This window comes from Copadichromis virginalis, linkage group LG9 (genome assembly GCF_057382275.1).
Source record: "Copadichromis virginalis isolate Kocher_CV1m ecotype Utaka linkage group LG9, C_Virginalis_male_GT1.1, whole genome shotgun sequence".
Lineage (NCBI taxonomy): Eukaryota > Metazoa > Chordata > Actinopteri > Cichliformes > Cichlidae > Copadichromis > Copadichromis virginalis.
Genome location: NC_140626.1, coordinates 10,739,019 through 10,764,273, shown reverse-complemented (window position 1 = coordinate 10,764,273; position 25,255 = coordinate 10,739,019). Strand labels below are relative to the sequence as shown.

At 41.1% G+C, this 25,255-nt stretch overlaps 1 protein-coding gene and 1 pseudogene across 1 annotated transcript in view; one reads left to right on the top strand and one right to left on the bottom strand.

Annotated features, from left to right (window-relative positions):
- Window positions 1-25,255, bottom strand: part of LOC146701306 (uncharacterized) — a 316,606-nt pseudogene that overhangs the window by 79,950 nt on the left and 211,401 nt on the right.
- LOC146701323 (uncharacterized) overlaps window positions 7,843-25,255 on the top strand; it is a 62,754-nt gene continuing 45,341 nt past the window's right edge. Inside the window, exons 1-3 of the mRNA XM_085467603.1 lie at window positions 7,843-8,902; window positions 9,384-9,476; window positions 11,320-11,501. Coding sequence (XP_085323729.1) covers window positions 9,415-9,476; window positions 11,320-11,501 — 244 coding nt within the window. The 5' untranslated portion in view covers window positions 7,843-8,902; window positions 9,384-9,414. The remainder of the gene's footprint in view (window positions 8,903-9,383; window positions 9,477-11,319; window positions 11,502-25,255) is intronic.

The following is a 25,255-nucleotide window of genomic DNA, read 5'->3' as shown; positions in this document are numbered from 1 at the left end:
GCAGATGCTCTGCTTCCACATCTGCAATGTTGTGCTATGATGAGTTCCACTAGCGGGATATGTCTCGGCATCACAGCAAATTTCAACCCTTTTGCAAGGATGTTTTTCACTGTTTGGGTAAGTTGTCTGTCAGACAGATTTTTCACCCACTTGTCCCACTTGTGTGGAATCCGTTCCTCTTCTGGCCACTGAGGACACTGTACATATTTTGCTGATGTTTCCAATGCAAAACAAGTAGGTCAAAGTTCTTTTTTTGCCTGGTCTTAGAATTTTCACGCTGTCCTCGTTGAGCCTTCTCAGTGAATTCAAACACCTTTTGAAGAGTATTCTCATCTAGAATCTCCTCTTTTGATTTTAGCACATCAATGGTGAAATTTGTTTGTTTCACCCATTCATTGAGCATCTGGCTCTGTGCCTCCTGGAGGATTCTTGTTGCTCAGAGGCCCTAAATTGACCTCACGGCCCATTGTTCATCAGTCGAGCTAGTTTCAGTCATTATGCAAGTGTATTGTTTGTAAGGTTGGGGAAACATGCAGTCAGCTGAGACTGAAGAAGTCACTTGGATCAGTGACAGAACGTTTCCCCCACTGAAAACGCTACGTTCAGATGAACAGAATCAACTTTTGGGATAGAAGTAATAATGCATGAACTAGCTTTTAGCATCACTCTGAGAAAGGATGTTTCTAATCTCAGCAGTACTGCCCAGATGAAAGAAAGCAGTCATACATATTCGTTTAATGTGCACATTGAAAGATATATCTTGGGCAAAAGAACCTCCAAGATTGGAGTGCCATCTCAGTAAGTATCTGGTTCAAAATCCATGGTTTCAAGATTTTTAGGGCTGAGTCCATTAACCTCAGTTTTACTTGAATTTAGAAGCAGGAAATTACAGGTCATCCAGGTCTTTATGTCTTCAAGAAATGCCAATAGTTTAACTATTTTTTGTGTCATCTGGCTTCAACTAGGTATAGTCATCAATGCAATGAAAATCTATGCATTATTTTCTAATAATGTTGCCTAATTCCCTTAGGATATATAATGCAAAAAATAGTGGTACCAGCATAGAGCCCTGTGGAACTCCATGGCTAACTTTCATTTAAGACGAGCACTTCATATTTACATGCATAAGCTGGCATCTGTCTGAATGCAATGTTGAATCATATTTGGTATTAAAATTAAAAGCTTGGTGTTTAAAACTAAAAGCTGGAATGATGCACAAGAGTGAAACTTTAAATCTGGAAGTCTGATTGCATGCAGTAGATAAATGTTACCAAATTGTTATAACAATTGTGTGGTTATGGGTATGCAACTATAACTACCCCATGTTCATACTGACAAAAACTGGTCTCTGTCGCCATTGCTTCAACAATCAAACGTAATAAGATGCAAAGCCAGATAATAAGATGCAAAGCCAGATATTTTTGTGATATGAAACTGCTGTGAGCATGTGAGAATGATCAGTGGAAAGATGTGTTAAAACGACGAGCATTTCAAACCACATTCCCTGAGGTTCAGCAACACAGACGATCCTCAAACATGACCAAATAGCAACGCACTGGCATTGTGGAAATCATTATTGATGACCTGGATATAGACTGGCCCGACAGGCAGGCGACAAGGTTCCTGCAGAGTTTAATGAAAAGCATCACTCAGTAGAGGAAAGCAGTCCTCTCCAGGACTGTGGCAAATTGAGTGCGCAGTCATGTGTGAGCTGTAAGAAACTGGTGGGGAGAGAAGTACATTTGGAATATATTAACATCGCTGTGGCATGCGGGCAGCAACTGGAGTGACTCATTCAATTTCCTCCCAATTGTTTTCACTCACATAAGGTTTCAATTGGATTGAATAACATTTAATAATATTGTTTGTAGCTGTCAATATAGTAGTCATGCAGTAGTGATAAACGACAGACATAGATCTAATAATGTTGCTTAAATGATTAACACAACAGAAACCTTTTATTATTTGATAGAAAATAAATTAGAAACTGAGTTTTAAATCTTTATATCTTACTATTCTGGCTATCTTAGCCAGGTTTTAGCATAGTGTCTGTTTTAAATCCTAGATTTAAAAGAAGATCCTCAGTCGAGATCGGTTTCAGTTAAGTGGCAGTTTTCTGATTTCTGTTCCCTGCGCTTTGCTTTAGAAGGCCTCATGTGAAAAAGAAAGTTTTCACAGCACTGTGCTATACTTTGGAAAACTAAATCCTGCCCTTTTGTTTTTTTGTTTTGTTTTCTGTTCTCATGCTGTCCTCCCATAGGAGCCCAGCATGAGTAGAGGTCTCTTTTTTCCCCTCCTCGACTTGCCTATTGTTTTGTACATTTCAGTGTTTTTCCATAATGCTACCGTCTCCAACCTGTCTCCCCTGCTGTCTTCGCTGCAGGGCAACTTACATGTGACAAATAAAGGCTTTATTGACTCTTGTAGTTTGAAGTAGTTTGAAGAACCACCTTTAGCAGCAATAACATGAAGTAATTGTTTTCTGTATGACTTTATCAGTATCTCACATTATTGTGGAGGAATTTTGGCCCACTATTTGTTACAATATGCTTCAGTTAATTTAGGTTTGCAGGATTTGTAAGCTCCCATCACAGCATTTCAGCCATTTTGAGGTAGGGACTTTGACTGGCTCATTGCAAAACCTTCATTTGTTTCTTTTTTAAGCATTCTGGGTTAGATTCAGTGCTGTGCTTGGGATCATTGTCTGGTGCAAAATGCAAGTTGGGCCAAGCTTTAGCTGTCAACAGACAGTCTCAGATTTGACTCTAGAATATTTTGGTATACAAAAGAATTCATGGTTGACCCCTCACATGCAAAGTACCCACATCCTGCGACTGCAAAACAAGCCAAAATCAGCACGCCTCCACCACTGGGCTTGATAGTTGGTGTGAGATGTTTGTGCTAATATTTCGTGCTCGGTTTTCTTCAAATGTGGCCAATCATCTTCACTTTGGTCTCACCTGTACAAAGGTTTGTGTTCTAGAAGTCTTTGTAGTTTGTTTAGATGCAAAGTTGCATCTAAGGCTTTCTGCTGTTAACACTTGCTAACATGCCATACTAGTTCAGTTTTTTTCTAATAGTGCTGTAACTGTAACATTTAACACACTAACAGAGGCCTTTTGCGGTTGTTTGCAATTTTTCTGAGCATTGCATGATCTGACCTTTTGGCAAATTGGCATGTATGTCCACACTTGGAAAGATTATGGCATCGTGTTAGCATACAGCTGAATACTGCCAAAACTTCTGCTTTTATAGTGGTTCTCACACTAGCAGCACCTGTTTGCTACTAACCATTCGAATTCCTGTGAAAGCAGTTAGGGTGTACTTATTTTTTCCACAGCATTGCACAAAATGCTGTGGACACTTTTTTTTCACATAACTGTACTCTTTTGTGTATTCCCCTTAAACAGAGATGCCGAGGACAAACAAAGACAGAGTCAAAAAATGTGTTGCAAAATCTTGACAAGTAACTTGCTTTCGATTGATTACCAAGGATCATCTCAAAAACATCTTAAGAAACGTCTCAAAGCTGCCCCAACCGTTTCTCAGAGTTTTAGAAAAAGGCGACTCAAATGATAAACTAAGACTTAAAAATCCTTCCACCTCTTTCCCATCCCATAACCCATAAAGGACATACATATTTTTTTAAAGCTAAAGTCCTAAACTTAATGACTTATGATCTTATGATGGTTCTGTGTGTGTGTGTGTGTGTGTGTGTGTGTGTGTGTGTGTGTCTGTTAGTGAGAGAGATTTGGTATTGCAAGTGACCTAGCCTCAGTCAGTGGTGACACAGTTTGCTTAATATGACAGGCATAATAGAATTTTCCCAGCGTTTGGATGTCTTCCCAAAAAGCTTTGTTCCTTTACCATGAAATTTACTTTGTGGCCATCGGCCTCTGGCTGTACAAGCCAGTGCGGTTTTCAGAAGCGCATCACCTAAGGCAATGCATCTTTACTGTGTGTGTGTGTGTGTCCTCATGTGCATCTTTTGATTCCTCTGTTGTGTTATATATTGCAATGATTGCAGGTTTAAAGCTTCTGGAGCTTTCTCTACTTAACAGTCTCTGTTTTTTAATTAGCTCACTTGCCCACTGAAGACCTGTCAGTTTGTTTAGAAAAACTGCAGTACATCCAAAAACCAGCGTCCATAAATATGTGTATTGTTGTGCAAACGATGTGCAAGTAAACAGTTGCTGCTTGAGTTCACATTTGTGCTCCACTGTCAACATTTATCACTGCAAAAGTGACTCATTTGCTTGCAGGGTTTCCCAGCATCTTGGGTGTTACACAACACCACGGCCCTCTCTGTCGGCCTCTCCGTGCCCTTTTTTTTTTCGTGCACTTCACTCAGATAGAAGCAGAACCGCAGCTGTGGGATGGAGCAGATTACAGAGGGATTGATGGGAGCAGAAAAAGGAGTCAACCTCCATCTAACCCTTGCTTTGGCTATAAAATGACCTCTGGAAAAAAACCCAAACAAATCCAAACATCAACAAAAGATTATCCCCATCAGTTCCAATACACAGTTTTCCCTCTCAAACCAATTGACACAGATCTCAATACAGGGAGAGACAGAAACGTGACAGCAACGCACGAGTTTGAAGATGTATTCACAGGCTGATTTTTTATTTTGTTGTTGTGTGTGTAACCAGCAGCATGATGTCTGTCCTGATGCTGAGCTGCACCATAATGTATGTTACTGTGAGCTGGAATTTGATAAGGAAATGAATGCAATATTGATTTTAGTACACAAAAGCATGTGTTTGGAACATCTTCAAATGGTCACCAGGGCTTGATACCAACCCCTCACATATTTTCAGTGGATAAGTTTTGTGGTTGTACGTTGTCAGAGTGTTTTTTTCTGCGTCATCGTCTTTTTCAATCTGTGTCTTTTGCATTTTATTGTCAGATTTTGTCCCAGATTTGTGATCCATGGTTTTATAAGTTCAAAGGTGATCTGTTCATTGTCTCCAAATAAACACGAGTCTGTGGTATTAAACACTTCAGGGTCAGTGTGTGATTCTTGCAGCTTTTCTGCACATCTAGAAAAAAAAAGAAAATGAGTAGATGAAACCTCGCTATTGTTCTTGTGCGCGTGCATGCTCACTTTTGTGCCTGGGCAGTTTTTCCCACAGGTCCTAACTTCTCAACCTCTTGAGCTGGTCTTTTGGTTGTCATGGCTTATACTCAGACTCCACAAATCCTGACAATACAATTGTGCTTTTAAGCTGCACTTGTCAGGCCATGAACTCTGCTAGTACTCTGTGGTTCAAGGCTCCACTGCAAGTGGAGTCAGCACCTCTGTTGACATCGCTTTTTATAGGGATTGGGTAAAATGATGTCCGGGATGAAGCTTTGTGCTTGAAACATTGCACAACAAATAAAATCCTAATGTGCACGCTATCCGGTGTGCCGATCAATCTGCTGGATAAAATGTGTGTTTTTTTAAGTTGTGCTTTTTGTTATTCCTAACAATGAGCACTCATGTAGCACATAATGGACAACGAGCCTTGTCTAAATGACAGTGACAGCGAGGAGAAATGAGTGTATGTTTGGTACTTTCCGATATCGACCTTCCCATCAATTATACATGTCCATTAGAATCAGACTTGTCGTGTCACAGCTCCCCATGTCTCCTGAAATCCCACACTGATGTCAACAGAGACATCTTAATCAATGAAAGCCACACTATTGCACCTGGCAGATGGCTTTTAGTAAGTCCTATTTGGCTTGCCAGTCATTCTGAAAACTATTTAGCCACATACACATGCACTTCTTAATGTATGCACACAATAGCTTGCTCGCAGAGGCGTGCACCCACGCACACAGTAAACAGTTGCGTGCAAAGGTCTGCCCCAGCAGCGCTGCCAGAGCTCTAAGCCTGGGCTAATCTGGAAGGCAGCTTGGATAGTGGTGCCAGCGGATTTGCATTGATATCAAAGCTCCCTGTAGCTTTAATGGTAGCCACCGACAATGTTTACAGCACCTTAAGATCTCTTTAGATCCCCAACTACAACTGTCACAACAAATAAAACGCCTCCCCTGATGGACACTTTCATGCAACAGCACGCTAAACAAGCATTTGCTCTGTCTGTCGTGCAGTCTGACTCTATGTGTACTTTGAATTATAGCAGACAAAGACATAGCAACAAAGTGTGTCAATACGCCGTTTGGCAACCAGTTGTCACCTGAATAGCTTAAATGCAGCTTAGCATTGAGTCTCCAAGTGTCTTGAACTCTACCAGAAGGATGGGGGAGCAGTTTCCTATCAGATATTCCTTAAGTGGGTGTTTTGATGATGGTGTTGAAGAGGGCAGGGAGTCCACAGTCTCCTACAGGTGTTCATCTGGGTTGAGAAACATCATTTTCATAGTGATCAAACCATTCAGTGAGCCCTCATGTCTTTGCCCTTTATGGTTCATTATAGGATAAGAAAAAAGGGTAACTGTGTCTCCTTCACTGTAGGATACAAGGATTGTTTTTCTTTTTAACTTTTGTTACCCATCTCATATATTCCACAGCAATCTGGAGACTAGGAAAACGACTGACAAATGTATCTTGTCATGTCAGCCCTCAAGCCCGAGGCCACCACTGTCCTTGGTTGCTGTTTTACACACTGCATACATTAGTTGTGACATTACCGAGGACCAGTGGTGATTAAACAGTGATTTACTCTGCTCTCATCCTGTTGCCAAAACGCTCACTGGGCTGCTGTACGCTGTCAGATGGCTTCATTAGCTCAGATTAAAGCTTTAGTTAGACAAACATTACTCAAAGCCTTTCAGAAGTAATCCTATTGGGTGACATAAACCCTGGTAGGTTGGGCCACACCACATCATCACATCTTGTCTATGTGGCTCCAGAGTATCTTGGTATGTTTATAATGCAGTTAATATATTTCTGTTTAAATGCCACGTGTCCCTTTTCTTTTTTCTCTCTTCTTATTGCTAAATTGAGTTTTCCAATGGGAGCTGTCCCATCAACACTGGAGGAAAGTGACTTCACATAATGTCTGGGGTATGTGGCACATCACAGCTGAAGGTTTTTCCCTTGCACTATGTCATCTTTCTTAAAAGAACTGTGTTGTGGTGGAATTTGGCTTGCATGGTTTACTACACACTAATACACAGTGAGCTACTGTGCTTTTCAGTTTGCTGTGCATGCTTTGTACACTAGGGTGCGGCAGAGTAGACCATCTACGTGTGTGTGTTTAGTGAGTGTGATGCGTTTCAGTGACAGTAGATTGAGGCAGTATACTTATTAGGGTACAGTTTCACAAACAACGATTAATCAGTGAATACATTACTACATTCATCAAGTACGTTTAAAACATGTTCATTGCGATATTTGACAGGACATCGTCAGTAATGCAAAATATGACCGAGAGGGGGATTCTGCAGCAACAAATCCTTGCAAACTCTGCTTTGCTGCCTCGTTTTGTAAGCATTGTGCGGGTAGTGATAGTTTTATAGCCCACAAATAATATAGCTCAAATGAAAAATCTGATTTTCTTTATTTTTAAGGACGATTCGTTCAAGCAAAAATAAAACCTGGAAACCACCTTTCACTGCAAGCCTTGCTTTCGTATGTATTTCTTTTTAACTTAAAAATAAACAATAATTATATCCAATTGACATATAAACGCGGATCATAAATCCGATAGGTTGTCCAGATTTAAGCGTTTCCGGTTTAAAACAAAGACCACATTTACTCGAAATTTTCCATTAATTAAAACAGACTGAATATGAATCAACGATCTTGCTTAAAATCCTCTCACTAGTTTCGGCTTTAATTCCAGAGATTGTACAAGCGAAATCCAGCGGATCAGTCGTTACTTTTATTTTGACAACGCATTCGCCTAATTTCCGGCGTAAGCATGGCGTCTGTCGGTCTGTACAAAACTTGACGCAGCGGCCAAACCGGTCCCGCAGAGCCCGTTTCTGGAAGCTGCATCCGCTAATTTAGTAAGAAAAGGCTTAGTCCAGTCCAGCGCACATTACACTTTGATATTTTGGGGTTTCTTTGCAAAATGTGTACGTCTCCTTTAGCCCTTAGTTAGCTAAATCCCTCCGATCTGCGAGCGCCCTGACCCACCATCAGCCTCGGTTTTAAGGGGCAGATTTGTGCCTCCTCTGCCCTTCGCGTGCGACCCCTCCCCTCTCTACTACTCTCAGGTCGGGTTGGGCTAATGGTGCATTTGAGTACTCTTCGTAAATTTGCTAATATATCACGAGTTTCGAATAACTGTGCTAAAAACCACATACATTTAAACAAATATAGCACCACCACAATGTAGACATTAGCTTTTATCTCTAGTGATTTTATGAAACCGAACAGAAGCTCTGCTCTGCAGAATACAGAAAAAAATCCTATCGACACGTAACTTTTCATGCTCCTTTCAAGTCTTGAAAGTAGCCCGCATGTATAACTAAAAAATGAATAATATTCAGCTATTATTCATCCATAATTATTTACTCAATTACGAAAAAAACCGCCATGTTAAAATACATAAACAAAACAAGTTGTTTGCCAAATTCAGACAGGGCCTGAATGCAACATAAGCCTAGTGTGTGTGCGCTCGCGCCGTGTTTGTGAGGCAGAGAGTTGCGTGCGAAGAGCTCGACATGTCATTCAGAGGAATCCGCCACCTGAAACGCGAGGAAGTGAAGGCGACTCAATTGGGTATAAAGCATCAGCCAACATCTGCCCCGAGCAGTGCAAAGCTGATGAAAACATCAGCTCGGAGCTCATACAGGACCACTCAGATTTATTTGATTTCCCCTGGATTTATCGCTGGGAGTCGGTGCACCCTGGGAGACGCATCTCTTTTCAGCACTTAAAGTGAATGTGACTCCACAGCCAACACTATACTGGAATTAACAGAAAGCCGCACATATCTCAGGTCAGTGCTCGCATTTGTGGCGCTTTTTTGTCATTTTAAATTTCCAGTTTCTTTATTTAATTTTCTTCTGATTTTAAGCATTCAGCATGTCTTCTGCAGTTTTGCATACAGGCTATCCAAGTTGCACCGGCGTGCTCTACTTATTTATTTTACTTTTTTTGTATTTTATTATTGGTTAATTTGTTTTATTCAATTAGATGTTTGCTATTTTTTTATATCACTATCGAGTAATAATAAAAATATTAAACCTATTTTGCAATTTCCCTAATATTTTTTTCTTTAAAGCACTTTAGGCTGTTTTAAGTGGATTGTTGTATTTACTTTTAGGGATGCTGGAATTTCCTGCGTATTTATTCCAAACTGAGGACTTTTCAGTGACATATAACTGCGAGTGTGTATATATTTGAATGCACTCTCCCTTCCAGCGTGGGTCAGGGTACTTTCTCCAGCCTCACGTAAAGTTATTCTGTGTCCTCCGCAGCGCACCTGTTACCTCCACGGAGCGCGAGATCATGATCCCTCCTGGAGACTGCATGTATGCGGGCAGAAAGAGGAGGAAGCCCATCCAGAAACAGTTAAGGAGCGCTCTTCAGTATTTATTGTTTATGTGTTCACATCTGTTCAGTCATTGTTTCCTGAGGCTGCACACTTTTGTTGGTTCAAAATAAACTTCTTCTCTCTGCCCTGTGATTCTAGGTTATAATGAATGACAAGAAGTAATTGAGGTTCTAGCATGAAGGTGTGCAAATTATAGCACAAGTTGGTATGGGTTTTAATAGAAGCCTTCACATCTATCACAACTTTCATTTAACACTGCTGTCAGCAGATCTGGTGCAGACCCTGCTTTAAAGTTAATTAATTAGAATTTGACTGCCCTCTGTGAGCTGTCCAAAGTTTCCTACGGACTTGTTTCCAAATACGCACAAATGGGGCTGATTGATCAATGATTAAAATTAATTGAATTTTTTCAGGTTCTTTTTTTTTAACCCTTGCATGTCCTTTTCAAAATAGTTTTAATGCAGTCACAGGAGTCACGGTATCATTCGTTCACTGTTTTAAATGTCCAAGGCTTTTAATGCCAGGATACTTTTTGTTGGACAGTTATGTCAGCTGATGTCATGAGCAGTGGTTGGCAAGTTGTATAAGATTTTGAAGAGGGAAGTGGTAATTTAACGAGGCCGGTAGCGTTTTTGACAGTGCTGCTAATACAAGGGGGAAATCTTTGCCACGTCAAACCGAGCCTGCTAATTCTGCCATTAGAGTCTTGAGGATTTAGAGTTATAGTTAAAGGGAAGTTTTAATTATTATTTAATACTGAATTTGCGCAACTCAAAGTTTGTGTAAGTAACAGGCGATTTAAACTGTAGTCTAGACCACACCGTGACATTTAAACATATTTCTTTACGCACTTTTTCACTGGCAACAAGTGGAAAATATATTCGACCGTTAATGTAAACGTCTCGGCGCGGCGTGAGCTGAAAAGTTTAAACTCTCAGCTGTGGAAATCAGAGCTGACCGTTGCGTATGTGGATCGTGTTAAGGTAAAGCCGTGGTACACCATACTAACGTTCACAAATAACTAGGAGAGTTTTATGCTCTCAGGGAAAGATCGGGCCGTCTGTGCGGTACCTCTAATGTCACATCTCTTTAATGCTACTCTTTAATCTCTTTAATCTCTACAAAGCTACAGAAACGCTTGATATCAGAAAAATGCCCAAATCGCTTCCTTTTATCTGGTGGTGAATGCACACATCTTTTTTTTTCTTCTTTTTTTTAAAGGGAAGCAGAGATGATTGATGTGCATGCTGTGTTGTTGAAGGCTGAGTCAAAAGGAACTATGGTTTTAAAGAAAAACGGACTCGTACACTGTGTGGTTTATCTGGTCATGTGTCTGTCCTTGGTTTGCAAGTTGCCATGCTTGCCATACGTAAACAAGGCAAAACACCATCCTATTGTTTGTGTCATCAAAATGAGGAACAGCTATTTAGCAAAAAAAAAAAAACAATAGGTATCTATTTCAAAAAAGTCTTCAAACAGTGAGTCAGTAATCACTTTACTGTAACCTCAGAGAGTCTGACACTGTGTTGATATGAGTGTGTTTTGGCGTTTTTGCGGTATAGCGTGTTAAAAACTGGCTTGGTGCCACACTTCATACTTCATATATTACTGATACAATCAACAAGTGTGTGTGTGCGCCCTGTAAAAAAGGCCTGCATCATGTCGTTTCCACCGTCTTTGCTTTCACCAGTAGCGTAGCTCCAACAAGTGAAGTTAAACAAACTTAATCCTCTTCTTCGTGCTGCTGCTGTCGCTTTTGGGGAGTGTTGCGCACGTACACACACACACACACACACACACACTCAGATGTCCTCTCAGACCTGGGATCTGTCTTTACCTTATATCCGTCTCATCATCAGGAAGCCATCCTCTGCCAATGAGAAAACCAACCCATCCAAGCGGCACCGGGACAGGCTGAATGCTGAACTGGACCGCCTGGCCAGCCTGCTGCCATTCCACCCAGATGTCATCTCCAAGCTGGACAAGCTGTCAGTGCTCCGTCTTGCTGTTTCCTACCTCCGCGTCAAGAGTTTCTTCCAAGGTAAAGGAGGTACAAAAGGCGGCATTGTTGCAGTAGTGGTTTAGGTATTTTGCTTATGTGGAAGTGTGTGGCTTTGAGTTAGCTGGAAGCTCCTGAGTGGATGTGGGTCAGGCCAATAAATAGCTTTAAATTTTCTTCTTTGTTTTGTTTTGTTTTGTTTTTTTTGCATATGAACATAGAGGCCTCTGTTGTCCACTTCTGATTCAGTTACCTGGACATTATTGGAGCAAAGCGGAGGGTTGTGACCTATTCACTTTTACTATGCAAACACAGAAATAGTGGTAACAGAACTATAGGTAGTAATGTCTTCCTTTCAGCAGATGGAAAGAATGCATAGTGTTTTGCAACACTTTGACATGTAAATTGTAATTTCAAAGGCTTTAAATGTCAGAATACTGAGCTAAAAAAAAGTGTGTTGGAATAACCTGTGCACTCTTTCTGTCGGCCTCAGGAGTGAGATTCCCCAAGGCTCCGTAGCAAAAACGTAGATAAGAAGATCTGTGCATGTTGCCATTACACTTCAGATTACAGTGATTTACGATGTGAAAATGCTTTCTAGATACGAGGAACCGCAAATAACTATTATGACCTTTATCTCTTTTAAACGCATGTAATTAGAAGGCATTTTGAGTTTTCCCACCCTCCCACTGTCAACTGAATGCCTCCCGTCCTCTCCTCGTGTTCCTCCACGATTTGCTTCAAAAATTTATGCGCTGCTTTAGAAAGTATTTTGTTGCCAGTGGCCTTGGCAGCTGCCTTATCAACACAGCGGCTACTGGCACAGCTGGATGTGACAGGCCTAGAAACAAGAGGCACTTTTTTATTATTACAAAAAACGAGCACTCTTGCAAGGAGAAAAAGCATTAGTAGGATAAAAGGGAAAGGCAGGGCAGTGAAGAAGAAGCAGCAGCGGAGCTCCCGAGAGGTTCACTACCTAGCCTGCCCTCGGGGCTGAAAGAAAATTCTCACTGAAAGCTCTCTTCGAGGAGACGGCAGATGAATTTGTGAGGCTCTGGTGTCCTCAAAGTTTTGCAGCTAGTCTTTAACCTTCTCCTCCTCCTCCTGATCCTCCTCTGACGCTTAACCTCGATCATTTGTTGCCTTATTCAGCTTAGCCACCACACAAAGTTGGCAGGCAGGTGCTGAATGGAGTTATTAAAGGGGCATTTCCCAGATCAGGGCTCACGCAGAGATAAAGACCACAACCACCGCTTTAACGAAGAGTGAAGCCGAGGACTGTCGATGCCATCTGAGAGCTGCAAAGGGAAGGAGACGGTTCAGTTCAGTCATGTGTGGAGGCTGGTGCAAGTGTTGAAAGGTGTGCAGAAGCCGTTGGCTTGAGTGGCAACGCTGCAGGGTGAAAACTACGCTCACAAGGGGGAGTTTTCTTGAATATATCTGTGCAGGGTTTTTTTAAGCATTACAAAAAAGGTAAATGTGGAAAAGATCATTTAAGATCCTTTATTCCGAACTCTTTGAAGATGCGTTCACGCCAAGGCTTCTGTCTGTTTTCCCCACCTCTGCTGGGTGCCTTGTTATCAGTGGCAGTTGTGACCGGCTTATATGTCTTTTGATGCTCTGGTAATGAGATTAATTAGTGCGATTTGAGTTGGTATACATGTGGAATGTCGTGCCCTCCTTCATTTGATAAACTCGTTTGGGCTTTCCACTGATATTTACACATGGAGTGTTGATCAGAGCTTTTCCAGATAAATCTGGAGATGAACAAGTAAGTTTCCACATCCTCCCTGTGGTTTTCAGCGACCGTCATATTTGTCTGTTTCTTTTTTTCTTTCTTCATTTCAAAAGTGAGTCATTGAGACGAAAACACATTATGAAAGCATGAAACCAGCAACCTTAAGTTTCATTTGTTCTTATAACCACTTTTTCTGGGGGAAGCACAGACTTTTTAAGGTGCAGTTACTCTGTATTTCCACCGGAGGGACTGTGTGAAGCTGCTACTGAGCTGAGCTATGGCTGATATCCTTTTCAGTTTGTTCAGATACAGCAGTGGGTGGGAAATTTGACTACAGTTATACCATTTATCTTTGTAAAAGCATAAGTTTATCAACTTGATCTGAGACTATTCAGGTATGTCATGCAAGGTGTGCTGAAAGGTGCAGACAGGCAGGAGGAGAGGGAAACCGTGCAGCAGCAGGTGTTCTGGAAGCTCCCTGAGATTCTATGCTGGTTGTCTTTGTTGCGTGACAATTCGAAGGTGGAGCTCATTGAACAGTGTGTGGCCACGTAGTTCATGCAAATATACCCTAAGGGTGTGTGTGTGTGTGTGTGTGTGTGTGTGTGTGTGAGAATAAAAAGCTCGCCTGAATCATCATATTCCACTGGGATCAGAACTTCACTGGAAATTTAGATGATTTGTTTAAAGGCCCATGACTGAGATCACTACATGCACTATTTCATATGCATCTATAATAGAGGAAAAACTAGCAAATAAATAAATAAAGAGTGAAAGTATTTTGCATACATAAACAATTTCTATACTTTTTTTTTCTTTGTCTGCTTGTAGACAGATGCATGGCACAGGAACGTTTTCACAAGCGGGCCTAACAACCAAATGTTTTTACAGATAAGAAAATAAGGGACACTGTTAGAAATGTAACTTTAGAGTTGAAGCTACTGTCTAATGGAAACCACCACTGTGCAAGCATTTGCCCTTTAAAAATTATTTTTTTTAAGCAGGTTTGTTTTGTTGGTACTTTTACTGATTTATTTTACTCTCTTTGTGACCCCTTGTCTGTGAAAGGCACATTGTAAGTAAATATTACTTAATTGATTATTATAAACTTATAAAATGTACCCGTCTTCTGACATCCATGTGAAAACTGAAAACTGGTGGCCTAGTTTCATTTTCTTTGTTAAAGTTGAGTTCTGCTGCCACATTTTTCCCCGAGTCGAGACGGGACGCGGCAAAAAGTCATATTCTCCTCTTTCCATAAACCATTACTCTAGCAGTAAAGTTTGCCGAGCTAGTGAAAATGGCCCCAGAGGGGCAAAGCTCTCCTTTAAAAATAACAAAAATAATAAGAATAAATAAATTTTAAAAAAGGAAAGAAAGTCATCAGTTTGTAGCCTACGGCTGCGTGGAACTCTTTGTCCCATGTTTTTCATTTAAATTTGATTAAAGGCCAGAGTAGGCTTTTTTTCCTGCCTTTTTAGGCAGATGTCCAATCAGGTAGGTCCGCATGAACGTATGTGAGAGCTGACAGTCAGCAGTTGTAATTCTGCTCTTTTCTATGTTAGGTCTCTGCCCTAGCTGTAATTGCTGAGCTTGTTAAATATTTACCCTTAGGATTAACTATCTCTCCTCATTTGTCTTTCTGGCCCGATTGCCTGTATTTCTCCTCCGGTGCATATGTGTTTTACCCTGTTTGTGTGATTGTGTTTCTCATTATTTTAAAGTAGAATATTCTTGTTCTTTTTTTTTTTAATTTTAATAAGGTTGCTGCATTTTTTTCAGGGATTAGGTAATTAAAGGCAACTCTTAAAGGGAACATTCCCTTTTTGAGAGATGCTGGCAGCGGGTTGTATTTTTCTATATCAATGACATTAAAGGGATCCTGATAAAATAAAGCTGGATGAGGAGTCATCGCTTTGATTAATGGTGTTCAATAACTTTTGTTTTTCCTTTATTACTCTTCACCCCCACTTTCCTCTGAGAAGATATGAATTGGATCTGCCTTTAATGAGAGTGGAAAGTCAACAGAGCTAGAGATAATAATAAACTGGGCAGCATCTTCTTTGCTAATGCACATGCTGCCTCTCTAATAACTAGGGCTGAATGCGTTGCACTGTTATGGGTTTTATATCGGTTGATGTAATTCATAACAATGCACTAATACTAGCTGTTGGTACGACTTATATTTTAAAAATGTCAGGGATCATTATGCTCTGTTTGTGGTCTTTGTTTGCTTATAATGTGGTCACACGTTTGCAAGTTGGAGTGCAGCTTGTGGTTGAAATACTGTTGCAGCCACGTTCCACATCAGCGTGTCTCCGATCGAGCGGAACATTTTCAAACGTGAATTGTGTGAAGAAAAAAACTGTTTCAGTTGGTCCTGAAACTTCTCTTGGTGTTTTGTGCCTGCAAACAAGGCTCTAAGACCACCACACTTTCCCAGTAACCAAGAATAGACACCTGACTGTATCAGGAAGCGTTCTCCTAACCAGAGAACATGGCATTGAATAAATATGATCTTAAACCTTTTGCTACTGAACCTCTGTAAATAAACAGTTAATTATGCCACACTCGTTTCCTGCGTGCTATTATTTGCAGCCTTTTTCTGTACTCAGATCTACCACGTAGACTATCAAACCTATATTAAATCTGTATGGATAATGCAGATATGTATCAGTTGTTAGTTAGTTAGACAGTTCTTCTGTGGTGTGAACAGGACAAAAATGAACTTTTTGGCGCCAATATGTACTTTCGATGCAGCAGGGAAGTTGTTTGCACTTTAAAATATAATCACCGAATGATATCCAGTGTGCTTATAGGATTTGTGTGTGTGTTGTTTTGTTTTTAAATCCATCTGCAATCCTGCCAAGGATATATTGCTTCATGCCTTCGTGCCTCATGCCGGCAATCAACTTTATGAAAAACAACTAAAACTATCACAAAGTTTGGTAGAACAACAGTTATTTTAATAGTTTTTCTGCATCTTTCTTGGTACTTAAAGGAGTTACAACTACAAAATCTTTTTTTTAATCGAAAACATGATAAATACTGAATATAGATAGAGTCAGCAGAGTTAGAATGGATCCTTCTCTTTAATTCTAGAAATAAAAAAGCCTCTACACACAGTTCTCAGCAACCTGTAAAGCTAAATCATCTGATCTGAAAACTTAGCACTGTCTAGGAGTGCATGTCATAACACTCCCTAATGTTACCACCAAAAACAGATTTCAGTCCAAATATAAATACCTGCGGTGTAAATGTATCCACACTGCATTGAAGTATATTTAGAAATCTGTGTGCGTGTGTGTTTCTGGAAGTCCTTAATTAAAACCCAACCGTCCCTCATAGCTGTCGTCCGGTCGGGGTGTTGACAGCGTATGAGAACATACCCAGACAATGTAACGAGAGACTTCAGTGCAAGTCTACCAGTTTACGCCAAGTTGGGATGTGCCCACCATCCCGCTGGTATACTGAGTTTTGTTTACCAGCCATCAATGCGCAGATCTGCTAATAGCAGACAGGTTTATATATGCGTGTTGTCTGACTCTAAATGCTGGCTGAGCTATAATAAAAGAGGAAGAGAAAAAAAGACCACAGAACCCACAGACTCACGCCAGGCGCACACCATTTGTGACGTCAACCAGCAGACAGGAGACAGTTTTGTAACTCGCCGTGCAAATGAGGAAGGATGGAACAGCACAAAACAATCAGGTTCTTATTAGATCACCTCCTAATTTTGGAGAATTTCACGGACGTAAGCCCGGTCTTCATTGCTAATTGGGTTAATCCTTTTTATGTCAAGTCTGTATCAAATCCGGGTAATAAAAGTGCGGACCATTTGATTTCCCAAAGAGGGAAGTGCTGCTGCGTGATAGCCGTTTGTGAATGGAGTCTTTGCCCATGGGTGAAAATGTGTATCAGGTCACATTACAGATGGACTTTGTGTTTACTAAACTCGGAGTGACCCCACACTCTTTCCTTCCTTAATACTTTGCAACCCAAAGGCAGACAAGATGGCGAGGCAGAGTCCGAGACAAATCGGTGATCTGAGCAGACTGTAAATGAACTGAAAAGGTTTAGCAACAGAAAGGTCAGCATGTGGTCAGTTTATTGCGGTTTAGGAAACAAAAAGCTTTCTCCAAAAAAATTTCCGGTGTTCACAGCTGTTCCCTTTTTTAAACCAGGCTATTAGAAAGTATCAACAGCTTGTTCAATTTGTATTTGACCCATTTAGTCCAGCGCAGTACAGATCTATGGGTCTGTAGATGTTAGCATCCTAGACTCAACACACATATTTGTGCCTTAATCTGTCTATCCTGTCTAGACTATTCCTGTTTTTTAATTTCAAAAATGTTGCGGACTTGGCAGCTACAAACCTAAAGATTTGTGTAATCATCATCATCGCCTCTGTCAGTGCGCCCCAGGGTGGCTGTGGCTACAATGTAGCTTGCCATCACCAGTGTGTGAATGTGTGTGTGAATGGGTGGATGACTGGATATGTAAAGCGCTTTGGGGTCCTTAGGGACTAGTAAAGCGCTATATAAATACAGGCCATTTACCATTTACCATACAGAAAATATTTTTGAAAAGCCCCAGCAACTGTAACCTGTAATTGCGATGGAACATCTCTTAATAAACAAGGTTAACTGAGAACAGCTTAGGAACATAAGCGAGTATAAAAAGACATTACAGACAGGCTCAGTGTTTCAGAAGTAAAGGTGGGCTGGCGTTTTCACCCCTGTGGTGCTCAGATAGACTGATGTTTTTTTACATAAGATTGCAAAGATTTCATTATCGGTGGTACGTAATATCATTAAAAGATTCAGAGAGGCTAAATAAATCTCTGTACACAAGGGAGAAGGCCGAGAACCAATATTGAATGAAGTGATCCTTGGACAAGCATTAAAAACCGACACTTTTCTAATGTGGCAACCCCAGCACGAGCCTGGGAACAGTTCTGAAAACTAACAGTGTTTTTATAAATTCAAGTTAAAAGCATGTAGAAACAAAGAAAAGCCACTGTCTCGTCTGAGCCCAAGCTCAGTAACTTGCACCTTTGCGAAGCCTTCATCAATGCTAAACGATATATATAACAGTCTGGAGTAATATATGCAGGTTTCTTTTTCATGGAAGGCTTTGCTTATTTTAGCAAAACAATGCCAAACCACATTTTGTAGATACTACAACATCAGAATGTCACCCACATAAAAGATGTAAAAAGAAAAAAAGAAAAAGAAACAGCGGTTTTACTAGAGGCCTCAAATAGTTTGCTCTCAGCAGTAAGTCCCCTCAGGACGCGCAGAAAGTGCTAAATAGTAAAAAACCATCTCATCTGCTAGTCATTTCATTCAGTTTTTATTTACACTTTTACACACCATCCCAACTTTTTGGAAATGTTTTTATTTGTTTGGTTTAAAAAAAAGAAGAAGAAGATATTCCTGTCACTGAAACGCTGGTGTCTGTTAATGATTCAGCTGCTGGGCATTGTTATAAATTATACCCGTGAAATGTCAACATGAAGATGTTGAACACGTTAGCTTGAGGGCATATACACTGACTGGTTTTGCTGCTCAGCTCGATATTCATCTTGTATTTATCTATAGTTTTTGTGTGTGTGCGCGCGTGTGTTTTAAATAAACACTTCACTAGCTGGAACGGCAGGTCCTGTATAGTCAGAGAACCAAAAAAAGTGTATGGAGGTGTGGTCGTGCTCCTAAAATTCAAATAAATTATCTCCAATTAAACCCTCTATTAAACCCCTTTTATTTATTAATTCATTTATTTTGACTCTTGACTTCTTGAGTAGCTAAAGCAAGTCTTACGAGCTGATTTAAGATGCCATGTTTGCGTATATTTAAATGTTTAAGTGCATCAGAAGCAATAAAATGTTAGCGTGGACGTTAACATGAATCTGCCGTTCGTGCCAGTTAAATGTCACATGTCGCAACAAGCCTTAAGACGGATACAGACTGACTGCTCTGCTGATGTCAGCTGCATGAAATCTCCAGTTCATGCCGAGCTGCTGGATTCCAAGACTTTCTAAAAGTAGGAGCAAAAGTAGGAGAGTGAGAGGTGATGGTGTGAACGCCATGTTTCTGAAAGTGGACAAAAGCTTCCTTTGAGCGTTCGTGACACACAGTAACCAGAGCTCGAGCCAGCAGCTTCCATTCTCACGATTATTTTTTCTGGACAATTCATTAAAGCGTTTCATGCAGCTACTCATCGTTTTCCGATCAGCACACATCAGTACATCCTCAGAAGAGCTACTTGTGTGTATTGATTACGAGCATCCATGGAGATAATGGGTCAAAACATCTCCGTGTGTGCTGTTGAAGCCGACAAAATTTGCTCTTGTGCAAGATTATCATCTTCAAATGAGGGTACACATCCACCAGAGCCCCCACCCCTTCTTTTCTACCCATCCCTGTCTTTTTTCTTTGCCCAACATTTCTTTCTTTTTATCTCTGTCTTCTCCTCTTTCCCCCGTTGTTGTGTTCTGCCCTCCTGTAATTTTCTCTGACCTCTTTGGAAGAAATTCACCTCTCGTCTCCATTTTTGCTTCATGAGGAGTGCGTGATCGAGCTAAATGCCAGTGGTCAGGCTTTTTTCTTCTTCCTCTTTCCTTTGCATGCGATGTCTGTATACAAAGGTAGATGTATGGCCCCTTAATACATTTCCGGTGTAAATGTTAAGGTGTTCTCACTGTTATGAGCCTGTGCTCATGTTCTTATCATTCTTTCCATTTATTTTGGCATGCAAAAATCCAGCTGGTTTGATGGGGAAAGGGTTTGACAGAAGGATTTATACACAGTATAGTGACAAAGATACTTCTACTGACAGTCTTTGTTTTTTAATGTGAGCACTTTTACCCATGTAACTTTCCCTAGCACCCATTGGTAGAAAACTTGTAGATCAAAAAATCTAATCCAAGATAAGGAATTGCTCTGACTGACTGTTAGTGTTTTTTACTGTTTACTTTACAACATAAGAGATTACAGGGTGTCCGCTCCAACTTAAACTAGTCTGTTATTGTCCCAATCTTTGGACTAATTTTAACATTTTTTGCCATTAAGCTCACCATTAAAATCACACTAATCAAATAGTTTTAGGTGGGATAAGCACCTTAAGTGGGTGATACCATTTTTATTGCATAATCCAGGCAATTTGTAAAAGAAAAATTGCCCTGGATGCGTGCATATTTTTAGCTTTGAGTAGTTTTATGGCTAACATAGAGGTATTGTCTGCCCATTGAGTCTGTGTTCAGCAGCGCATTAGTTGCATGTCAGCTCTCTCTCCCACCCTCGTGCATGTGTTTCCCCCCCCTTTGCAGTAATCAGCCACACAATAGCTGTTAAATAGTGCGACTGGCCAGCCATGCTAATCCCTTGTATATGTCAAAAACCATGAATGGAAATGTCGCCGTACGCATTCAGCATCCTCACAGTTAACTCATTAGTTGCTTGAATCTAAAGCATGACACTGGCTTTGTCTCTGCTTGGCCTCTTGTGCCAGAGACACTGAACTCACTTGAGTGGAGTTGGAGTCTGTAGGCCTGGGGGGCCCCCCAAGAGTCCCCTGGGATCACTGAAGGCCATAAGTGAATTGCTCAAATCAATGCAGAATAGGAGCCCCGTTAGACGCCAACTGTAACAGCTAGTGGAGACCATTCAGCAATGGGAGGTGTAAGTGTGTGTGTGTGTGTGTGTGTGTGTGTGTGTGTGTGTGTGCGTGCCTGCATGCTGACTGACGGGTAGAGTGTGTGTTTCAGTTTGAGTGAGTGTGAATAGACAGTCAGGGCTCATGCAGAGGGAGCAGCAGCCTGTTGGCCCAACACTATTGTTTGAAGCTGTCTAGTGTAATCACTGTCACAACTACCGCTTAGTGCGATACGCAGCCTGAGCGAGGGTAGAGGGGGGCGGGTGGGCAAGGAGGGAGGCAGCAAGCAACCCAAAGCCCCTGGAGATTAAGATGATAATAATATTATGGGAGCACTTTAAGGAAGCAGCGCAGCTACAAACACGCTGACATAGCCCAGCTGGTGTTTTACATCGTTTACAATATTATTGCATGCCATTAGAAATGTTAACATGCTACTCTGAAGTCAATGGTATTTAAAGATTGCTGGTTGTGCAGTGAATCTACAGTAACAGTATGGTAACGCTGTTGGCAGACTTATTTCTCATTAAAAAGCGTTTTTTTCTTTGGGTTTGCACTGTGCCATTTATTTATTTATTGTTACAAGCAGGCATTTTTCATTTTTGGATTAGATTAAATATTTTTGAAATGCCAATTTATGCTAATTCTTTCACAAAACAAACAAATAGACAATGTTGATGTCCCTGCAAACATGGAATATGGCTTACAGGTTTACTACTTCCTAAAGCCACATGTTGAAAGCCCATTTGATAACTCATTAAGCTTTTTTTGTTTATTTGGTTTTTTCTTTTGTGGCATGCGAGCATTTCAACAGAACGTCTTCCTGTAAAAGTCTTGCATGTGTTTATTGTGGAATTACCGGATTTCAGAAACTAAATCGATTTTGCAACACTGCTGGTAGGGAACTAAGAAAAAAATAAAGAATTTCAATAAAAAAAAAAAAAAACACCCAGCACGCCCCTGCGGGCGGTTTATCCTTCAAGCTCGGGTCCTCTACCAGAGGCCTGGGAGCTTGAGGGTCCTGCGCAGTATCTTAGCTGTTCCCAGGACTGCGCTCTTCTGGACAGAGATCTCCGATGTTATTCCCGGGATCTGCTGGAGCCACTCGCCTAGCTTGGGAGTCACCGCACCTAGTGCTCCGATTACCACGGGGACCACCGTTACCTTCACCCTCCACATCCTCTCGAGCTCTTCTCTGAGCCCTTGGTATTTCTCCAGCTTCTCGTGTTCCTTCTTCCTGATATTGCTGTCATTCGGAACCGCTACATCGATCACTACGGCCGTCTTCTTCTGTTTGTCTACCACCACTATGTCCGGTTGGTTAGCCACCACCATTTTGTCCGTCTGTATCTGGAAGTCCCACAGGATCTTAGCTCGGTCATTCTCCACCACCCTTGGGGGCATCTCCCATTTTGACCTCGGGACTTCTAGGTTATACTCGGCACAGATGTTCCTGTACACTATGCCGGCCACTTGGTTATGGCGTTCCATGTATGCCTTGCCTGCTAGCATCTTGCACCCTGCTGTTATGTGCTGGATTATATATATATAATATATATATATATATATATATATATATATATATATATATATATATATATATATATATATATATATATATATATATATATTAATATATATATATATTAAGGCAGGAATCAAAGCATCCTGCTTTCATGGACTGACCACAGGGAGTGCCTGATGGCAAACTGAGAGACTCTTTACAGTTGCTAGTGAATGAGTGGTCAATGTTATGCCAAGAAAATCTGGTAATAAATATCAAAATAACACAATTAAGGTCAAATTCAACAAACACACATGTAGTCCACAGATGCGCCTAAATGCATCGTCATTACAGACTCCTGAACCTGGTAACGCTCTACAAGCACCAGAAGCAATGCGTTGAGGATTAAATGCAAAGGAGCCAAAGCATATGCTCGTTATAAGCAATATTAGTGATAACGATCGTGGCATGGCACGACTACCACGTGTACGACATGTCGTCAGGCTGTGTCTATGCTCTGGTCTCCCGAGCATACTGTACATCAGACTGTTTGTTTTGTCTGTCACCTCCATTTATCTTAATTGAAGCATGCTTCAGTGTGCAACAATGCCCAGACCCGGTCCCTGCTGTTGTTCCCTAATGTAAATCGATATGTTTCCATGCGGTTGGAAAGATCACTAACCAAAGGTGGCATCTGACCCGATACAGCTCGATACGCTAACTACCGTCAGCCAGATGAGGTCCCCTTTCATCAGCATGTGATATGGGAAAAACAGCAGCCTGAGTAAAAATAGAAAAAGAGTTCCTTGGATCATGTCATATAAAGTTAGGGTTATTTGGAGAAGCTTTCAGAGGGGGGAAGATTTTTTTTCAGAATTACATAGTGTGTTGCAGATTCAACCATACAAATTGAAATAATACTAAGCGAAAACATCTTCCTATAAAAGGCATATATTCCAGTGAGAAAGGGCATAGTAAGAGCTAATTAAAGAGGACAAGAGAATGTGATGCAAGAGGGTGTCTAAAAGGGTTTGTGTGTGTGTGTTTTTTTTTATTGGCTGGCAGGCCGTTGCTGCACTCTGCGCACCCAGAGCAGACTGAACTCTGAGTGAACTCCTGCTCTCTGCCGAATTATGATCGAATGAGTGAGCCTGACAAAATATTTTTAGTTTGGAGATAGACGCAAGCAGAGGGTACAGTGAGAGAGAACGAGGGTAATGGTAGGGCGCTTTATCTCTCACAGACACAAACACACACGTATGCGCACATGCATTCACTTGTACACGGCCAAAGCAAAAGAAAGACGAAGGGAAGCTGAACATCAGTTAACAGCTGCAGAATCGTCTGTGACTTGACAGCGTCCAGGCGCATTGTTAAAGGGGGAAGGCTCTGCAGGGGCAAATGTCTCACCAAGGCAGCCAGGTATTCAGTCAGTCAGGAAGATGAAAGTTTGTGTGTGTGTGTGTGTGTGTGTGTGTGTGTGTGTGTGTGTGTGTGTGTGTGTGTGTGTGTGTGTGGGAGGGAAGAAGCAACTGAGTGAGAGAGAGAGAGAGAGAGAGAGGCAGTTGCGTGACTTGTGCTTGGCTCAGCCCTCAAGCCCTCCGGGTGTTATTTGTTAGCCAGGAGAAAGGAAGGTATATCTTAAGTGTTCTACAGTAAACAGAGCTGTGACGGGGGCCCTAATGCTTACCGGGATTTATTTGGGATGTGCACATTTGTGTGCATGTGTGCGCAAACAAGACTATCAGCAGGGCAGGGAGTTTCATCTCGCATCCCCAGAGTGTTAACTGGACTTGACACGACATCGTAAAGTTATTCAGAAGAGCTAAAGTGGGGATTATAATGTAGCACGACCGCACATTTAACACAGACTTTGCAAAATCTTTAGCGAGATGCTGTTAAAGCAGGAAACTCAAACAAGTGTTTGCTTTATTTGTAACTGGGTTCACAGTAGTTAATTCCTCTGCAGAGCTTGAAACCAGGGCAGTTTTCCTGTTAAGGAAGCTGCTGGACGCACTGGGCCCCACTGGAGGTTTTCACTAACATCACTAGCAAACCAAAGGCCCACTGTGGGAGTTCATGGTGAAAGCTGTCTGGGGCTTTCTGGGCATTCTGAACTTTCCAGTGTCAACTGAAAATAAAGAAGAGAAAAGGAGAAAAGCATAAAAGATGTAATAACTGAATAATGAAGGGGAAGGATGCTATTTTTAACAGCTGCGTTGCAGTTTTATCTTGAGGGGAGTTGCTTTGGTTCACTCTGGTCTTTACACTATTTGATTTTTAAGGCAGGAATTTGAACCATTTCTTTAAGAAGGAGTCTACAAATACATGCCTGTGAATAAAAATATAAAAGCTACTCTTTTTCCCATCACTTAATGATTCTTTAACAGACATTTTTTTTAAAGCCTGTCAGTGTTAATGCTATATTAAAGGAGATTTAAATATTTTTAGTGAGGAGCTGGTACTCTCTTTAGTGTTTCATCTCCACTCCTTTCATCTCTTTAAAGTACGCTTCAGCTTCAGCTGACGCGTTGAATCCTTGCGGGTGTCAGATCTCTGCTACCAAAAACAAGCCTCCTTCAGCTTTTCTGAAGGTTTTTTTCACAAACTTCCTTTGTTTTTTACTACAGCTGCTTTCATTGTTTGCACTCTGGCCAGCTTCAGCTGACGCCGTCTTTTCACCTACGTGCTTGATACGACATACGTGTTTTCCTTCACTTTATACGACGTCCGTGTCAGTTTCTCTCCTTAAGCTAACATTTCAGCTCCTTTCAGTGATTAAAATCTAACTTTGTACTCAGCCTTGTAGTGCACATTTACTTCACAGCATCACTTGCACTTTAACTGAACCTTTCTCAGTATTTGTCTCTTGAGCGCCACTTTCCATTCAAGCTTCTG